At 39.1% G+C, this 18,430-nt stretch overlaps 1 protein-coding gene across 6 annotated transcripts in view; it reads left to right on the top strand.

Moving 5' to 3' along the window:
- The window catches only part of MAST2 (microtubule associated serine/threonine kinase 2), a 143,644-nt gene that overhangs the window by 50,677 nt on the left and 74,537 nt on the right, over positions 1–18,430 (top strand). For 5 of the 6 annotated variants that reach the window (XM_035133526.2, XM_035133527.2, XM_035133525.2 and 2 more), the window contains one exon: positions 12,385–12,416. In XM_035133526.2, the coding sequence (XP_034989417.1) occupies positions 12,385–12,416 (32 nt within the window). The other variant, XM_035133528.2, reaches the window with a different exon arrangement.

Here is an 18,430-nt window from a genome sequence, read left to right as displayed (position 1 = left end):
ATTGCTTTAGCATGGAAGGCTATAGAGAACATTTGAAGTAACTGGATTGTACATGTCTGGGATATATGTGTTAATTCTTGTATTAATAGGCTTCTTGTACTGCTTTACATCAGGAAGTAATACCCATTTATGAATTGAAGTGAATTGGAAATATATTTTCAACCTGGTTCAGTATCTAAAAGAAAACCACAATCCTTATCACTTTTATATGAAAAGTGAAGGTAACTGACCTATAAGAAACGGATCTGTTTTAGGACCATATCTTTATTGGGTCAACCAAAATGGCACAACATAATTTAAGCTTTCATATTCTCCAGAACTCTTCATCAGGTTAATAAAGCAGGAGAGGAAAAATGTTGGCTGGTAAAAGTAATGAATCTGCATCTGTAAAAGTCTTAAGATGGATTGTGGACAGAGATTGCAGATCATTAAATGAGGCTCTGTAGGTTTCCAGTTGCACCTGGGTCTTTGGAGAGAGAGAAACACTCAATAGCTGATTCTCCACCTCTAGAAATACAAAAGCCAGTTAAAACCCCTTGTTAGGTGGATACTGCCTAATGCAGGCATCCCCAAACTGCGGCCCTCCAGATGTTTTGGCCTACAACTCCCATGATCCATAGCTAACAGGACCAGTGGTCAGGGATGATGGGAATTGTAGTCCAAAACATCTGGAGGGCCGAAGTTTGGGGATGCCTGGCCTAATGGCTCCTGTATTCTACATTTTCTCCCCAGCCCCACTTTGTTTACTTGGTGAAGAGTTCTGTAGAATCACAGAAGATAAGTGTCATTTTGTGATGGCTTGGTTAAGAAAGATATAGCTTTAATATGGATTTTTTCTGATGGGTCATAACAGTTACCGTTACTTTGAGTAAAAGTTGCAACTAAAATATGTCATTATTTGTGTTTTCTTTAACTGAAGGTTATTTTTGCCATTTGTTAGGGGATTTGAAATTTGAAAGTGGGTTATCAGTAGCTAAATTAATAATAATAATAGTGGCATACAACCCAAAAGCAAGTCAGAAAAAAGTTTATGCAACTCTACGAAAGGGAAGACATATATTTCAAGATTATGATTTTATCCAGGAAATTGTGTGAATACAGTAAACACTAGCTTCCAAAATATTTGTGGGTAATATTATTGAAGTTCCTGTTTGTCCCACAGTCAACATAATTCAGTTTTGTAAATCTGTTCCAAATGTATCCTAAAGGAATGCTCCTTATTCAAGGAAGTTCATATAACCTCATCCTGCTCTGTCTTGGTTGCTTAATGCTTTTCTTGCCTAAACAGTAATTGTTTGTACAGATGGGGAGCTCTTCATTCTTTCCTAAGAGTTGCACTAATATTTTCAGATAGGAAGCCTGTCTTCATTTAATAGATAAAATAAGAATATTTAAATTAATTATTGGATTTAAATGGCTCTTTGATTTGGGCGATTCAATCCCTTAACCTTTCTATTTGACTCAAACAGTCATCTAATAGTAAGTGTAGCCCTAGAGTTGGAAGCTCAGACTCCATATCTTAAATATTTCCAAAAAACCATATCTAAAACATACAAACTAAAAATCAGCAGCAAAAAAGCATAATCAAACTCAGATTTGTGCCAGTTATAGAACACAATATAGGACTGCAAGGGGGCTTTGGGATTGAGCTTCTTGAACTTCAGCCCCTTATAACACCTATCACTTTTGCATCTGAAAAACTTCAAACTGAATGATGTGTTTGTTGCAAGAGTGCTGTTTTTCAGTGGAAAAAAAAAGTCTATTGGGCATATGTAAGCCCTCAGGTGTCCTTTGGATCCCAGCCGTATAATGTGCCCTGCAGAAACAGTAAGAAAATGCAGAGAACTCAACTGATTGCAAATACTAACTTTAAGATGGACAAAATATTGGACAATAAAGCAATGTCTGCGGACAAAATGGAAACAAAATAATTAACAAAGTCATTGTTAAACAGAATTACTCATTAGCTTTCCTGAGAAAATGATGATAATTACCATTGCTTGATCCCAGAGAGACCCAACAGTTAGTTCTTTGCTTGCAGATCTTGGATTTTCTATCATCACTGTCTTGAAGTTAAGAGCTGTAATGCAGGTACTTGCTTGCAGCATATTGCAGCTAAATATATTAATATACTACTTTCAGTAGTTTTGGTGGAACCATAGTTCTTCAGCAGATGAAATATGCTTTTCTAACTATTATGTTGCTCTTGGTGGCACAAGCAGGTACACTGTATAATGGTTCCTGCGTTCAGTTACAAAAAGCTGTTTTGGCTAGACAGGCCTCACTGAAGGTGAAGAGAGAAGGAAAAAAAGTGGTGCTAAGGAATAGAAAAACGGCAGTCGCAAAATCATATAATAAATGGAACCAAAGACAATGATGATAAATAAAAGAACAATTACTCCTCCCCAGAGAATCAAATTGAGCACAAAACAAAATGCAAACACAGCCAGCCCTGCAGGGAAACACAAAAGTGCAGTCACAGCCGCTATCGCCATCTTGCCATTATAAATATCCTTGCTCTTGAGCTGATTAAGGTAAGTGCTTTTCAAATCAAGCTCTGGCAAGCTGGTTTGCTATTTATAATGTGTCAGCTATGTCTCCAAAGTACCAGCCTGAGAAAAAAAACTTGTTTAGATGTGACTGTGCTTTTCACAGAATAAACTTACAATAGTAACATATTTTGAGATGAAGTATTTACGGTAATACAGTTCAGGAATAATCTTTTGCTTTTTAAGCCATCGTTCTGTTCTCTTTATTGGCCAGCCATCTAAATGGTGGATGATTGTCAACTCTGACCCCTCCCAGAATGTAGCATAAACTGCCTGTCCCATAAGTGCAGAACCCAGAGCATAATATGACTCTTGGAAGTGACTCAAATCATGCATTACAATGGAAGGCAAAATTCTGTTAGAATCAGGTGTGTGTGTGTGTGTGTGTGTGTGTGTGAGAGAGAGAGAGAGAGAGAGAGAGAGAGAGAGAGAGAGAGAGAGAGAGAGAGAGAGAGAGAGAGAGACTCCTTACCAATCTCTGTAACGTGCTCTCATGAGGAATAGCTGGAAACCATCTGACTTGCAACTTGGGTTAATTACCCATTTGTAGTTGTTTAATTTGCCCTGTGGGGTTTGCTTAGTAGAATGATCATTCACAGAAGTTAATTCCCTTGAACATTTTATTAACTAAGGAGGAATTACAAAGTATTAATGTTTTCATTATGATGCATTAACCAAAGATCCATCACTTGAGAATTAAACCTTAAGATGGTTAAGAGTACAGTCCCATACAGACTTATATGGAAGAAATACTCATTGTACACAGTGGGGCTTATTTTTGTGTAAATATGGATAGGAATATGCTGTGCTTTCCCCTCTACTTAAAACTAAAAATTCCAATATGCGCTTAACTGTATATCTTTCCATGCAGGTATAGTGCAGACTGTATAGTTTTCAGACTGTCTTGGCAGGCATCTTGGACATTGTGTGCAAAAATAAATAAATCACTAGATTAAATTGGTATGTTAACTTTCATATAATCACATAATTGTAGAGTTGGAAGGGACCCTGAGGGCCATCTAATCCAACCTCCCTGCTTTGCAGGAATCTTGTGCCTTCTGATGGGACTTACAATAATAATAATAATAATAATAATAATAATATAATTTATTTATACCCTATCCATCCAACTGGATTATCCCAGCCACTCTGGGCAGCTTCCAACATAATATAAAAACTAAGTAAGACATTAAACAATAAAAACATCCTGATACAGGGCTGCCTTCAGATGTCTTTGGAAAGTAGTATAGTTGTTTACCTGTTTGACATCTGATGGGAGGATGTTCCACAGGGTGGGCGCCACTACCGAGAAAGTCCTGTGCCTGGTTCCCTGGTTCCTTGTTTTGTAGCAGTGAAAATAATTCTTTGTAAAAGGTAGGTTAAAGATTGATAAAACCGTATAGTTTAGAAAAAGAAAGCAGAAAGCCATGTTTAGAATTCTTTGGCCCAGTTCAGATGAAACACAAAACCATGGTTTATCACTATACAAATGATCCTAATTGAGCACCCCCAACCCAAAAGGACATAGCCAAAAAAGGACTCTTTACACTGCTCAGCAAGATAGGATGCCCACCTAAGCTTTACAAAATGAATGCATTGTTCCACAAGAACATTGAATGCCTTCCTCCAATTTGCTTTCAGATATTCTTTTCCCTGTTGCTCTCATATGCCTTTAGCTTGGCTGAAGGCGGTGTGTACTTTCATTCGAGGAGTGACGGGTCTGTTGAACCTGGCACATCACCTTGCCAGGACAAAAGTGAAAGATATTGCTTGCTTGCAGATGATGCAGCTTTGACAGTGCATTCTGAGGAAGCTGTACAGAGGCTCACCAACTGTTTTGCCCAAGCCTGCAGGGAGCTTGACTTTAGTAAAGCTAATCTGAGAAGATAATGTAATCTTATATCTGAATCAACATGTATGTGTGTACACATACAAACATAATTCCATGGATCTTTAGAGTCTTTATTTTATTATTATTAGTTTGTCAATCACTTTCTACACCATTGTCTCAAGGAATGTACAATAAGAACAGCATCAGCATAGGTATGACGAGGTGAGCCTTTCCCCTTCCTTCCCCTTGTCTCATCACGAGCTCTCGTCTTAGAAATCAGAAATGAGCTAAACTTGGAGAAATGTGTCTGGTGCAATGGAGCATGGAGAGGTACGGTGAGGGCAGGTAGGAAGAGTTTGCCATCCCATATTTGTGCATTCGCTTTGATGTAAAAATGAGACTGCTATTTTTGCTTTATGCATGAATTGGGCTGATAGGTAAAGAGAAATTTGGCTGCCCTGTCATGTCTAGTTTCATGCTGATCTATTCAGTAGAACTGATTTCCAGAGGGGAAGTCGTGTTAGTTTCTTGCAGAAAAAACAGACTTGCAGCACTTTAAAGACTTAACAGATTTATTATGACATACGTGTTCATGGCTTCTTTTCTGCTCCATCAGATGCTGTATTATCCTGAGTTGCAGGTACATATATATGTGGTTCGTGAATGTACGCTATTGAATAGTTTAGCATGAAATTGGACGTGGCTGGTATGGAGGAGGATTGTAAGCAGTGAGCTCCAAAGGAAAGGATATGCAGAAAAGCACAACAGAACTATTCACAAAAAGCAGTAGTCGATAACATAGGAATCCTGCCATGGCAGCAGTATTTTGAGGGCATCTTCCAGGATCCATACTACCCACCCTATCCACATATTAGCAGCTAGATCCAGATTGATATGTTTTTCACTCACACAGAAAGCTAGTCTTTTTCTACAGTGACTACTATTTTCTGCATCAGAAAATTTAATATTTACGTAAAAAACCCACAGTCTGGCTACAACAGCTGCTTGTGCTCTCTCCGTTGTTTGTTTACCTCTCTTCCTTAAGTTAATTAGGTATTTTTTCTTTCTCTTGTCGGGGAAATGCAGGGAGAAATTGGTCTGCTCAAGAGTTCAGGTCAAACACTTGAAAAAACCCATCAAGTCTTTGATCCGCTTCAGCTGAGCAAGCAGATATTCCCTTATCCCTAAATGGAGCCTTGTGGAACAGTACAGAGAGGGCACTAGAGATTATGAGCAATGCTTTGAGGAACAGAACATTGTCTTTTAATTAAGGCATTTTAAAGGGTCAAACTAGGTATGGCTGGAAATGGGCATACTTTTTTCACAAATCCACCACATTCACATGCTCACAGATAAAAAGGGGGGGGGAGTAGGGGGATTTGCTTTATCAGCTGAAGATGTAGGAAATAATGGCTCCATCATGTCTGCAAGGCTGAGAACCTGGTGTTTCAAGCCTGGCAGGTGTCATTCATATAATATCATATCTGATCTGATTGTTATATAATGACATCAGTATAGGACAGCTCTTGAAAAATGCTTGGAGATGGCAACTGGTGCACAGTATGATATGTCCCTTCTGAAAATGAAAGTCTATCAGGATCAATTATACAGGTGCTCAAATGGCTTTGTGAGTTTATTGGAGCCAGAAATGATACAGAAGGCTAGACATGGACTTAGCACGTGTTAATTTATTTGTGCCTCAAATACCCATGGAGTCAAGTTATTTCTGTCCCAATGCAATTAAGGCTGATAGAGAGCTCTCAATACCAGGCTTTTAGCTCAGACAAATAGATACTTTCAGCAACGTCCCCTCTGTAATGTTAGGGGAATCCAAACCATCAGTATATTCATAGGCAGATAAGACCTTTCTAACCTATCATGACTGGGCTTTAGTAAGCAAAGTGCTAATTTACTAATGTTTTATATACCACTATCAGTATGCATGGCATTTTTTTCTTGTTGCAAGAAGGCAAGTCTTTACTCTGCTCTGAAGAGCTTAAAATTAAAGGTTTGACTCAGGTGTGAAAACGTTTGGTTTGTTTTTTTTTTTAAAAAAGTTGTATATGGTTAGGCTTCATTACAGTGGGGTGTAAGAACATGCAGCTGGGGCCACACTTCTGTTTGTCATGAAATATGTAGAATTCCCTAAATCTCAAATTGTTTTGGGTTTTGTGGCTTCTTGGTGACACAATACACTTTAAAAAAAACACCCACTAAGTTCATAACTTTTGTGAAATAATTTCCACTGCAACCCCCCCTCCCCGCCCACAAGGCCTGGGTTGCTGTGCGTAAGAGAAACCTAGTGGACAAGCAGAGGCAAGGACAGGCCCATCTGCTTCCTCCAACTAAGTCTTTGTTACACATGCCAGATCAAGTCATGGATGGCAGTGGTCTTATGAATCATTGATCTGGCATTGCACAGCAGTACCTTTAGGTCATGTGGGTTTCCTTTGCTGATTCCAGTATCCGTTCGGTCAAGACCAGACCCGGAGGCAGGGGTAGTCCTCAAACAATGACTAAACCTGCCTCCTTGGTAATGACATGATCTGGTCTTAGCGTAACTCCTCCTCCTACCCATGATCACTAAGATCGGTTGTCCCAGTGCATCCCCTCCTGTGGAACCCACTCCCAGGCAGCCCTGACCCCTCCCTTTAAAAACAAAATAAAACCTATATAAAAACAAAAAACAGTAAAAATTACAAACATACCGTAACAAAATTAAACAAATTCCCAGACCCGACTAAACATCCATCCCACCCCCCCACACCAAAAAGAATTTTAAAAGGTAAAAAAGAAATTTTAAAAACATTTTAAAAAGAACTCTGCACTGTTCTGAGTTCTCCTGGGCAGCAACAGCAGCAGTGGCAACTGTTCTTATGAGGCCTGTCAGGACCCACTCTGGGCCAGATGGTGAGTGGCAGGAACAGGGCCCAAGCAGGGGAGTTCTCCTGGGCAGCAACAGCATGTTTTGCTGTTTCGTATTGTTAGTTTCGATCTCTTACCACATTCTTACCATTGTTTTGTATATATGCAAAATTGCTTAGCAGTAAACTGCAGTTTTACTTTAATGAGAAGTCATAGTTAATAATTATATCATACCAAGGGGAGGGGCGACTAAATTAGGACATGTTTGTTTCTGGATTTGGTTATATTCTGTAGCAGCAGCGATGATGTATTTGTTCTTGATGCATGCCCTGTCTTGGAAAGCATGCTTTGTTCAAGATGAATGTATGCTTATTCAAGTACTGTATTCTTTGTAGAATATAGATACTGTTTCTACTAGTGGTTTCTAAAAGCTCATATTCATAAAGAGGGGTTAGAACATTATCATGTGAGGCATCAGTGTACTATGGTTCTGCTGCTGTTATGATGCCTGTTGGTGCTTTCAAAGCCAGATACTGATCAAGTAATGCTCTTCTGAGAACACTACAGTATAAACACAGCTTGCTTTCCTAAGCCTCACAAGATATAGTGAAAATGAGTGGTTTCCTTTTTGTTCTAATTTCCCAACATTTGTGAAGTTTGCAGTAGTTGGTGAGGGGGTGGGAATTTCTGCTTTTCTAGGAGCTAAGCAGGTCTGAATACTGGATTGCTCCATGAGCTGTGATTGCTCCATGAACATAGGTGCACAATAAAATACTCTTTATGGTGACCAGTGAAGAATTAGTAATTTGAACCCTCTGTGTTCTTTCATAATAACCACACATTGAAACATAATATTGACTTCTCCCAAAATAAATAAGCTTAAAACCAAGTGTTCTTGTTGAACTTGGAAATATGAGCTGTTAATATGTTTTCATAGTAGGGAAATGCCAGTTGGTACACTCTTAAACATTTTTTGCCAACAAGCGGTGGTTTGTCAAAAGAAAATAATAATGCTGCCTGGTAGTACTGATTAATTGCTTCTGTATGCTATGTCATTGAGGTTTGCACCTTTAGCAGCTTGGGAATTCTAGTCTGAAGTGTAACAAGGAAGAAACATTTAAATGTGATGTAGTCATTGAAATCTTGCGCTAAAGTTAGTGAGAGAAGTGAAAATTTAATACAGCTGAATCTTAACATAACCTTCTGATTCAAAAGGAAAATGTTTTTTATTGGGCCAATTAGTAAATTAAGCATAATTTCACAGAAGCTATGAGGTAGGAAGGGCCACAGTCCTTCCGTGGTAACTTGAACCAGTAGTGGGGAGAGCAAGAGTTAAATTAGGTGGGGTCAAAGTCAAAAGCACACAGGATCCCCTTTTCACTCTTTCTGCCACACTTCCTCCTCTTTCTGCTTTATCCCCCCACCTTAGTCACCCACATGAAATTAGGCCAAGGTTGCCCTCTGTAGGGATAAGGATTAGCTGACACACAGTGCCCTCACATGGTGCATTTGTGTGTTAAATCAGTATGTGGAAATCTATTTTGATATTGGTTCTACTGCTTGGGAAGGATTCTTGAGTGAGTGATTGTTGCAGGCACCATTGGATGATCTGATATTCTGGAGCTGTCTTAATCTGGTTTCATTTTAGGAACTTTATGTCATTCTTATGTATTATATATTAAATCCCAAGCCCATTCTGTTGGATCCTTAGGTGGCTTTTGATGCTGTTTGACAATGGCAGCTCTGCCTGGGTTTGGGATGGGAGTACTATATTTCAGTGGTTCCAGCCCTCCTTGAATGGCCAGTTTCAGAAAACACGGAATGAAATGAGATTGGTACACTTAACTTCTAACACCCAGCTTTGTTTCTCCTTCTATCAAACTTAAGGGAGGCCATGGAGATTCTAAATTGGGCTCATTAATGGACTGCTTGAGGGCCAATAAAGTGAAACTTAATGGCTTGTTTTATCAGGGCAGTGGTGCTCCATCTGTAATTGCTCTCCCGCTGAAAGATCTGTTTGGAGGTACAGACCGATTCACCATTGTCACTGGATGCCCAGTAGAATCCATGGTACTTGCCTTTTTTCAACTGTTCCTGGGGCATCAAGTGTGACCTTTCCTAGACAACGACAGCCTAGTCATGTGTGCCTTGGTGATTTCTCAGTTGGAACCCCCCCCCCAACAGTGCATTGCATGTGGAGCCATTACTGAATATCATTTGGAAGCTTCGGTTAGTATTAAACACGGCTGCTAGGTTACTAGTGGGGCTGGCAATGGAGAACATTATCTCACCAATACTTAAATACTGTAATGATACTGGCTCGAAGTGCTGGTTTCTATCTATATGTATTTAAATAGCTTGGGACTTAGTACTTATATAGTAAAAGGTAACGGTAAAGGTACCCCTGACCGTTAGGTCCAGTTGCGGATGACTCTGGGGTTGCATGCTCATCTCGCTCTATAGGCCGAGGGAGCTGGCGTTTGTTAACAGACCACTTCTGGGTCATGTGGCCAGCATGACTAAGCCGCTTCTGGTGAAACCAGAGCAGCACACGGAAATGCCGTTTACCTTCCCGCCGGAGCGGTACCTATTTATCTACTTACACTTGACGTGCTTTCGAACTGCTAGGTGGGCAGGAGCTAGGACCAAACAACGGGAGCTCACCCCAAGCCCTAGGCTCTGTGGTTTAGACCACAAAACCACCTGCGTATTTTGTGCAAATAGTTACATTTGTAAGGTTGTTACAACCTTAAAACACACCCAGACTGAAGTATCTAGGGCAATCTAAATTTGTATTTTGAGAGCCAGAGTACTCTTAAGAAATGGACAGTACACTTGACTCAGCTGTGCTTTCATGTTTCCTTCTAATTTGTATGCAGGGGTTTATGTGAGACAAACCATTAAACATAATTAGTACATTTAGGAATAGATTTATTGAACTGTGGAGAATTACTACCAGGGTTAAAGCTGGTCACAGCTTGACAGTATATTTATTAGGTTGTCATTTCTGTATAAGTAGATGGAAACCTTTTTCTTAACTTGCAAAAGACCTTATTCTTTCATATTATCTGTACATACAGAATGTTATGAGTAAGCAGGGACACCAATAATGTGCAGCTTCCAAACTTGAAATGCTTCATTAGCTAGGCTGGCATACTAATTTCCCTGCTGTGATTCCTACTGATATCCATGAATATATAGCTGTGTAAAGTATTGCCAAGTTTTTCTTAAGTGACATTTGAAGGGAAGAGATGAATTAATTCAATTGTCCTTAATCATCACACATTGTGAGGACAGTTTCTAGTGCTTTGCATCACCAACAGTCTGATATTCAGGACAGATTTTGCATGTCATTGTACTTTGGAGACAGATAATTGACTATCCAGAATTCCCAGTTTGTACCTACCCAAATCCAAGAAATCCACAGCAAGTGAGGTTTGAGCAGATAAAGTCAAACTGTTTCCAAGTGAGGAAGAGTAACTGGTTCAGCCCTCCAACTGCTGATGCCTGCTTTCCTTCATACAGAATTTTCAAAGCATAATGAATGCCTCTGTGGTTTGGTAGGGTGAGGTGGAGGGTGCCCTAGCATTAAGCACAAGGAGCTGGAAGAATATTTTCACCTTTATACTGTTACAGGATGCAATCAGAATTTATGAAGAGAATATGGAAATTAAGGTTAAGGGCTGTAGCTCAGTGGGGTAAAACACATGCTTCTAATGCAAGAGGTTTTAGGTTCACACTTTCGGTATCTTCAGGTAGGACTGCCAAAGACTGTCTGAAAGAAGATTCCACCTAAACATTAGGAAGAACTTCCTGACAGTAAGAGCTGTTCGGCAGTGGAATTTGCTACCAAGGAGTGTGGTGGAGTCTCCTTCTTTGGAGGTCTTTAAGCAGAGGCTTGACAGGCATATGTCAAGAATGCTTTGATGGTGTTTCCTGCTTGGCAGGGGGTTGGACTGGATGGCCCTTGTGGTCTCTTCCAACTCTATGATTCTATGAAATCCCAGAGAGCTACTGCCAGCTCAGTTTACATGCCACCGTCAGCATAGTTAATGCTTTATTGTGAATGTGACTTTTTGAGCTATTTTTCTCCACCTTGTTAGTGTGTGGAGGAAACAATAACATTGCCTACAGATTATAGTTTGCTGAGAGTGAAACAAACCATGAATCCTGGTTTGGATGCAACCCCGAGCCCAAAGATAAAATGGTTTGCTGCCTCCACATGTTAATAGGAAAGAGCAAAGCTGATCCGAAACGTGCATTCGAATTAACAGCAGTGTAAACCATACTGACTCAGAGGACCAATATAACTAGCTATGGCTGAAACAACAACTCAGCAGGCACTCTGGTAAATAAAATTGCATGAGATGTCAGAATTACTTTAAATAGGTAAGTTTCCCCAGGGATTAAAAAGTAGAATAATTGGGTTTTTTTCTGTAGTAAACGTTTACCACAAATATCTCTGGTTTCAGAACACTATTAATCTTTACCCATCTATATTGCAAGATTGTCAAGCAGGATAATGTTACCACCTAGTGGTACAATATTATATTTACAACATAAAAATACAGTAAATAGGTTGATTTGAAACAGAAGCATTTTAAAAAATTGAATTCTATATCATATATCTAATTTACATCCAACATCTTTGTGAAAACTGTACAATACATGTACTGTATCTGTTCAATGTGAAGAAAATTCTTAGCTTCACTTAATATGCACTAATACGCTTAATATGCTTTTAAAAACTAATTATAAAATAAAATATGTTTACAGATAGTCTTAATGTTGTGATAATAAGAGTCATAAACACAATGCCAGCATACCAGGCCAGCTATATTCTCAGAGCTAATGGGGATGTTGATAAGAAGTGGGAATTTAGGAATGTTGTGTACTGTTTATTGACATCAGTGAGGTTCCTATCTGCACATTAGAAGAGCACTACAGAATAACTCTGTATTTCAGCAGCTCTTGCTTCTTGTAAAATCCAAATTGTAACATTGTTGGCTGTAGGCATATGGGGACAATGTTATACCTGGAGTTCTGGTAATACAGCACAGTTATTACTTGATCCAAAGCAGGCTGGTCCTGATTGTCCTCATCAGCTTGATTGATTTGCTGTTTGTATTTTTCCCACAGAAGGAACTTAGTCTCCCTAGAAGAGGAAGTTTGTAAGTATACATTTCTTTCTTGTCTTAATAGCAACTAAATCTATCAGATATATTTTTGGATATTTTATATGTTTTGTAGGAACAAAGGATGGGGCACATAAAAGCCCATGGTCACTGAGGATGATGGAAAACTGTTGCGCATTAGGCATCTCCAGGAACATGGATGATACTGTGGAATTAGGGTTGTGGAAGCATTTGAATAGGAAACAACGCAGGCTGTTAAAACCACTATGTTGAAAACTGAACGTATTTTACATTTTATGTGCCATGTGGTCTTCATAATTTTAGCAGTGCAGACATTTTATGCAGATTCATGATTTAAGGATTACTGGCCAATATGGTTGGTCAGTGTGGTAAAATGAAACTGTTTATAGTTGGATTTGTGAGAGGTAAGTGAGCCTTCTGCCTAATCCTGGACTGAAAACGAAAAACAGTAGTGTAATTGAAAACCATGATCTGAATATTTATGTTATCTTTCAAGAAACAGGCTTCGATTTATGATTCTGCTGAGAGAAATCTTGTTAGTATTTCTTTTTTGTTAAGGACAGTGCTTGATGCCTCTATGTCTGGTGTCTCTCCAGAACCTATTCTGGTGCATAGAGGCTCTAGCCACTGCAACACTCCCTATTGTTATACTTACATGAAAGTATTTTGGATTTTTGCAGTGCTGATGAAATAGTTGCAACAGTATTTTTGTTAAAATTACAGAACATATTGGGATGCTTGTAGGTATGCCAAATTATGCATTCTTTCTTTCTCAAAGTGTGTGTTGGGTATAGGTTTTTGGCAATTTTTATAAATTATTTCTCAACCTATGAGCCTTGTTTGCATTATCAGAGACCCAGTCTTAAGTGGAAGTCATAGTTCTCTGGTCTTCATAGGCACCACAGGTCATCAACTACACTTCTCAAATGAGAGATAATGTAGTAGTTGCGTTTATATTGTCTATTTCTGTCTTGGCTTGTATCTGTGACTGTTTGCTTGTGAATATAAAACTAGTGACACACAACCTGTGTTCATGTTTACAGCAGAGAGAACTGGTTGTGTGACACTTGATAGAGCCATTCTCATATTTTATTTCTAAATTACCAATTCCAGTGTAGCTTACTCACTTTCTTCATAGCTGTTTTAATGGCGTTAAATCTCCCAGGTAAGTGAATTCCTTCCTGAACTCATACTCCTCTGATTTCTCCACTCTTTGGCAGCAGCACTTACAAACAGGCAGGGTCAGAGGCTAAAAGAACTGGTATGAAACCTCCCTGAGTACTTTGTGTAAATCCAGTAGTTTATGGAACCTGTGCTTGAGAAGTTGAAATATTTAACACAGAATAAGAGAATAAACGGTATAGAAATAGTACATCATTCAGATACGTGTTTTCAAGAAATGTCATAAACTGGTGATTAAAGCGTTGTTGGTCTAAACATTTGAGCAGTTCGCAGTGAAAGGAGGTGAAACAGATATTTAGACTAAGAAAGTGAATGTGCTTTCAATAAAGAAAAAGTTGGAGTGAAGTTCACTCATTTAACCTTGAAAAGATATTAAAGCTGACTTAAAGTTGTTGAACAGCAAAACAATCAGTTGCTGCATTTGTCAGAACCATTCAGTAAAATACTTTCTGTGTTCTGGAGCATTTTATGTTTTATCAGTATACTATACTTTTCATATAGTGCTTTGGATTGGTATATTAATAAGTATTCTACATTCTACTGAGGTGCTGGAAGGGGCAATGGGCAGCTTTTAGCTCTGGTCACTCAAGGTTTTACCTAGCCTTCCAATAGTGGGAGAATCAGTTGCGTGTTCATAAAAAGGTAGCATTCTGTGTACAGATTCTAACACTAAAGAAAATTTGAAGAGTTTCCCAAGTGCTCCTAATTTGAAAGTGTGGGGAGATAGCAACTCAGCCAAGGGAAGAGGCTCTCAAGAGCTGCTCTAAAAATAACTACCTGTTTCTAAAAAGATAGGAGGTGCTGATTCAGAAATTGGCACGGCAAACTGTATTGCTGATGTTGCAACATGACTTCCCAAAATTGTATGAAGAAAGTCTGTGTTTCTGTTGAACAAGAAGTACATTCACCGTACTTGGTGTTGACTAGCTTTGCATACGGTATATGGCAAGCTTTTAAGGCATAAGGAATTAGTGCAGTATTATAGCAATGCTTTAAAATGAGAAAATGAGAAAATCTGGAACTATGCTTTCTGAATATCCATATTATAAATATTGATCAGCTGAAATAGCTTATATCATTTACATCCAAATACATTTGAGATATCTTTTAAATTTCACATTGGTTCCCCCCCCCAGTGTGATATTATTATTATTATTAACAAAATACAAAAACTGTACTATATTTTCTTGCTTGAGGATAGCGTTTTATAACCAAGGAGCTTGTATTTTAGCTAACACGGGAGAACCATCAATATTTAAATAATACGTACTGTACTTTTAGTGTGTAAAGTACTTTCAGCCCCATTAGTTTCTATCCAGTAGTAGCTAATATCCAGTGGTTCCATAACATGGCCTGGGTGAACATTCACAACTTTACTCAGGTTTTGATGCATAGGAGCTGTTCGGGGCTAAACTTCATTATTATATCAATTTAACCAGAGTTGTTTTAGTGGGATGTTACTTGGGTGTGTGGACTTCTGCTGATTCCCCTGCGCCCCCTGGTAAGAACAGTTATACATAGTGAGGCAGAGAGAATGTAGATTACTTTAGAAGAACTTGATAAATCAGATTAAGAGGTGTCCCAATCCTGTCAGGTGCCAGTAGACTGACAAACTTTCTCAGAGTGCTGGTAACTTCAAGAAATCATGTTGTAGTTCTGCAGTTCAAAGTATCAACCCCTCTGTTGAAATTCCTCAAATAACACCTTAATATGCTGTTTGACTCCTTTTTTGTACGTATGAGTTTGTCTTCATAGATTTTTGCTGACTATTCTTTAGAACAATTGGGTATCTTCTGGTGCCTGAGTTATTTTTTCTCTTTCTCTAAATTCATCTAAAAAGGTTTATCTTTAATTGAGATGTGTTTATTAAGAGACATTCCATAGCTAAATTACGCAGGCATCATTTAGACTACTTTGGGTTAAATTTTTGTCAGTGAGTCAGTCAAAAATTGCATCGTTCAAATAGTATCAGGATTATATCTGGGATACTAGTTTACATACTGATGTAACTTTTGCTGGTCTTTGACCGTATTAAAGTTTACTTACTTACTTACTTACTTACTGATGTAACATGTTGTTTTTTTTAAAGGCCAGCATTATACATTGTTGTTTCTTGATTTGAGAATTACAGAAGTAATGGAAAATGTGGTCAGCCATGCTTTCAAAAACTCATATTATTTGATCATACAATAATGTTACTGAGCAGGACATAAGGACAGATTTGGCACTGGAGTTTATTGCAGGGCTCATGTGACATTTTTTGAGTAGTAAAATGTAAGTATGCATCAGTGTGCTTCCTAGTATAAGTGGCAATTTCTATACATGGTGGTTTTGAAGATACTGATTAATAGTTTGGTAATAGTCTAAGTATGCTTACACTGATCTTAGTCAGTGGCAAGAACTGTTGTTTGACAGCCAAAATGAATGAATCATTATTTAGACAGGAAAAATAGATTATCCTTTAAAAAGGAGTTGGTTAATTCACATTGTTAACTCTCTTGCATTGGAGCTCTCATCACATTTGTCAGTTTATTTCTAGATCCAGAACGAATTAAAGTACAGGTTGAAGCAAAGTCCTGTTCTTTCTTCCTGGAAAGTCTTGTATATTGTTAGTACAATAAAAAAACACAATACTGTATGCTTAAGTGCTATTGAGTACAATATGAAAAATCCAGAATAAGGAAAAAGGTATGAGATTCCCCCCCCCCCATGTTAGAAATCCAGAAATTATTTTTTGGGGGGTGGGGTGGGAATCCACAGCAGTCAGAGAGCAGCTGCCTGTGGCTTTCCTGGGGCTCTGGGTCAGCAGTCACTGTGTACTACATTTGCAGTGTGAGCTTTCGTGTTGGTATGCGAGGCTTCTGCCAAAGTTTTTGCTCATGTGCCATTTCACCCTCTCAGTCTCTGTTTCCTTCTGGCTTGCTGAAAGTATTGCTGAAATGAAGAAATGTTTTTCCATGATTTGCTGTGTTTCAACTGTGAGAGATAATGGAAGTAAAATATAGGCGGTGGAACAAAACGGTTCAGTCCCTATCTTCGGCTTCTCAGACCTTGCTCCTCATGCTGGCTGACTTCAGCTTGGTTGTTTCTGGATGCCATAAATAAGTTTGCAGAAGGCTTCTTGAACAATTGCCTTGTGATGTGACCTGTGTGATTGATTTTGACTCCAGTTGAAGGCATAGTTATCTGTCATTGACTCTGAGGCTACACAAGAAGCTCAGGCTTGGATTTAACAGCACTTCCACTTTTCTGGCTTTAAGATCAATTCATTTAACACATCTAGCATTTCACACAGTGAAATGATGAAACGAAGAAGAGAGAGGTTTGGAGCCCCATCTCTACGGATCCAGTAAGGATTGTTGTGTGCTTAGCTAATTTATTGGAGTGAACAAATATAATATTAATCAGAATCTTGAGTGTCAGTTAAGTGCTAGTTTAACAAATCCAATCTTTTATTTAACTTTTTAGAATAAATAGTCATACAGTTTGTCGGTCTTTTTAACATAGATATAATTAATGTACTACCTCATATTTTTATATAATGGGGCAACTTAATTTTTCTGTTATTGCTCTCCTTGATATGAAGTGAATAAAAGTTCATATTGAGCTTTCTGGTCTATTTTATGTTTCATAATTCGTATTTGTAGGGCTATTGATTCCAATTAAATATTCAGTACAGCTGAATTGTGGAGATTAGTGCCTTAAGTACTAGGAGTAAGTAAAGTTAACCTCAAGTTTCCCCATTACTGTACAAGTTCTTGCACTTTTAATATACATCTCCACATATGAGAGCACCTTAGAAATAAAAAATAAAATATTGTAACTGCAGTCTGCTGTGAGCCACTGCCATTGAAGAGAAAAGCCCCAGTCAGAGGTGCAGCTTGTGAGACTGTGGCCCATGGCTGCAAGTGACATTGAATGTGCATGGAATATGCCATTAAGTATGAAGATTCTGTAAGTGGACGGTTATTTAGTTTTTCAGTCTTTTATAAATTCCCATTTGATGCCTAAAAAGAGATTAGCAGTTGATGTTTTTATTTAACCTGTAGTTTTCTCATTAGATGAATTTGGGCTGATGCATAAAGAGTCAATTATGTGTAGCTTTTATACTTTCCATGCCCAATAAAAAAAAATATCGTCTCTTCCCTCCATCAGATGCATATTTTTCACTCCATTAGACGCACCTGACCATAAGACGCACCTAGTTTTTAGAGGCGGAAAACAAGAAAAAAAATTCTTTTTCTAGCGAGCCTTCAACGGCTCAGAAGAAGGAAGGAAGGAGTGAAAGAGAGAGAGAGAGAGAAAGTAAGAGAGAGGGAAGGAGGGAAGAGAGAGACAAGGCAGGAAGGGGTGAGAGAGGGAAAGAGAGAGAGGGCAAGAGAGAGGGAAGGAAGGAGGGAGGGAGGGAGGGAAGAGAGAGAGAAGGAAGGGAGGGAGGGAGGGGAGAGAGGGGGGGAGTGGGAGTGGGAAGGAAGTAAGGATGGAGGGAAGGCTGGAAGCTGGGAGGAGCAGTGGAAGGGGCTCCCATCCGCCCCTCCTCCCGGCTCGCCACAAAGCAAGCAGGACAGGCTTGCTAGTTGCAGTTGGGAGAGGCGCTGCAATGTGCCTCTGCCAACGGTGGCTACCAAGCCTGCCCCTGCGAGAGGTGGCGGTAGCAGCGGCCTGAAAGGAGCCCTTTTGGGCCACTGTTACCGCCACCGCTGGCAACAGCAGGCTTGCTAGCCGACGTTGGCAGAGGCACAGCACAGCCTTCCTTTTTAGGAGGGAAAAAGTGCATCTTATGGAGCGAAAAATGCGGTACATGTGTCTGTTTAAGTGTAGGTCTGTTATTTGCTGTGTGCAACTTG

Source organism: Zootoca vivipara, chromosome 7 (genome assembly GCF_963506605.1).
Source record: "Zootoca vivipara chromosome 7, rZooViv1.1, whole genome shotgun sequence".
NCBI lineage: Eukaryota > Metazoa > Chordata > Lepidosauria > Squamata > Lacertidae > Zootoca > Zootoca vivipara.
The sequence above is the reverse complement of the archived record's forward strand: the minus strand, read 5'-3'. Positions and strand labels throughout refer to the sequence as shown.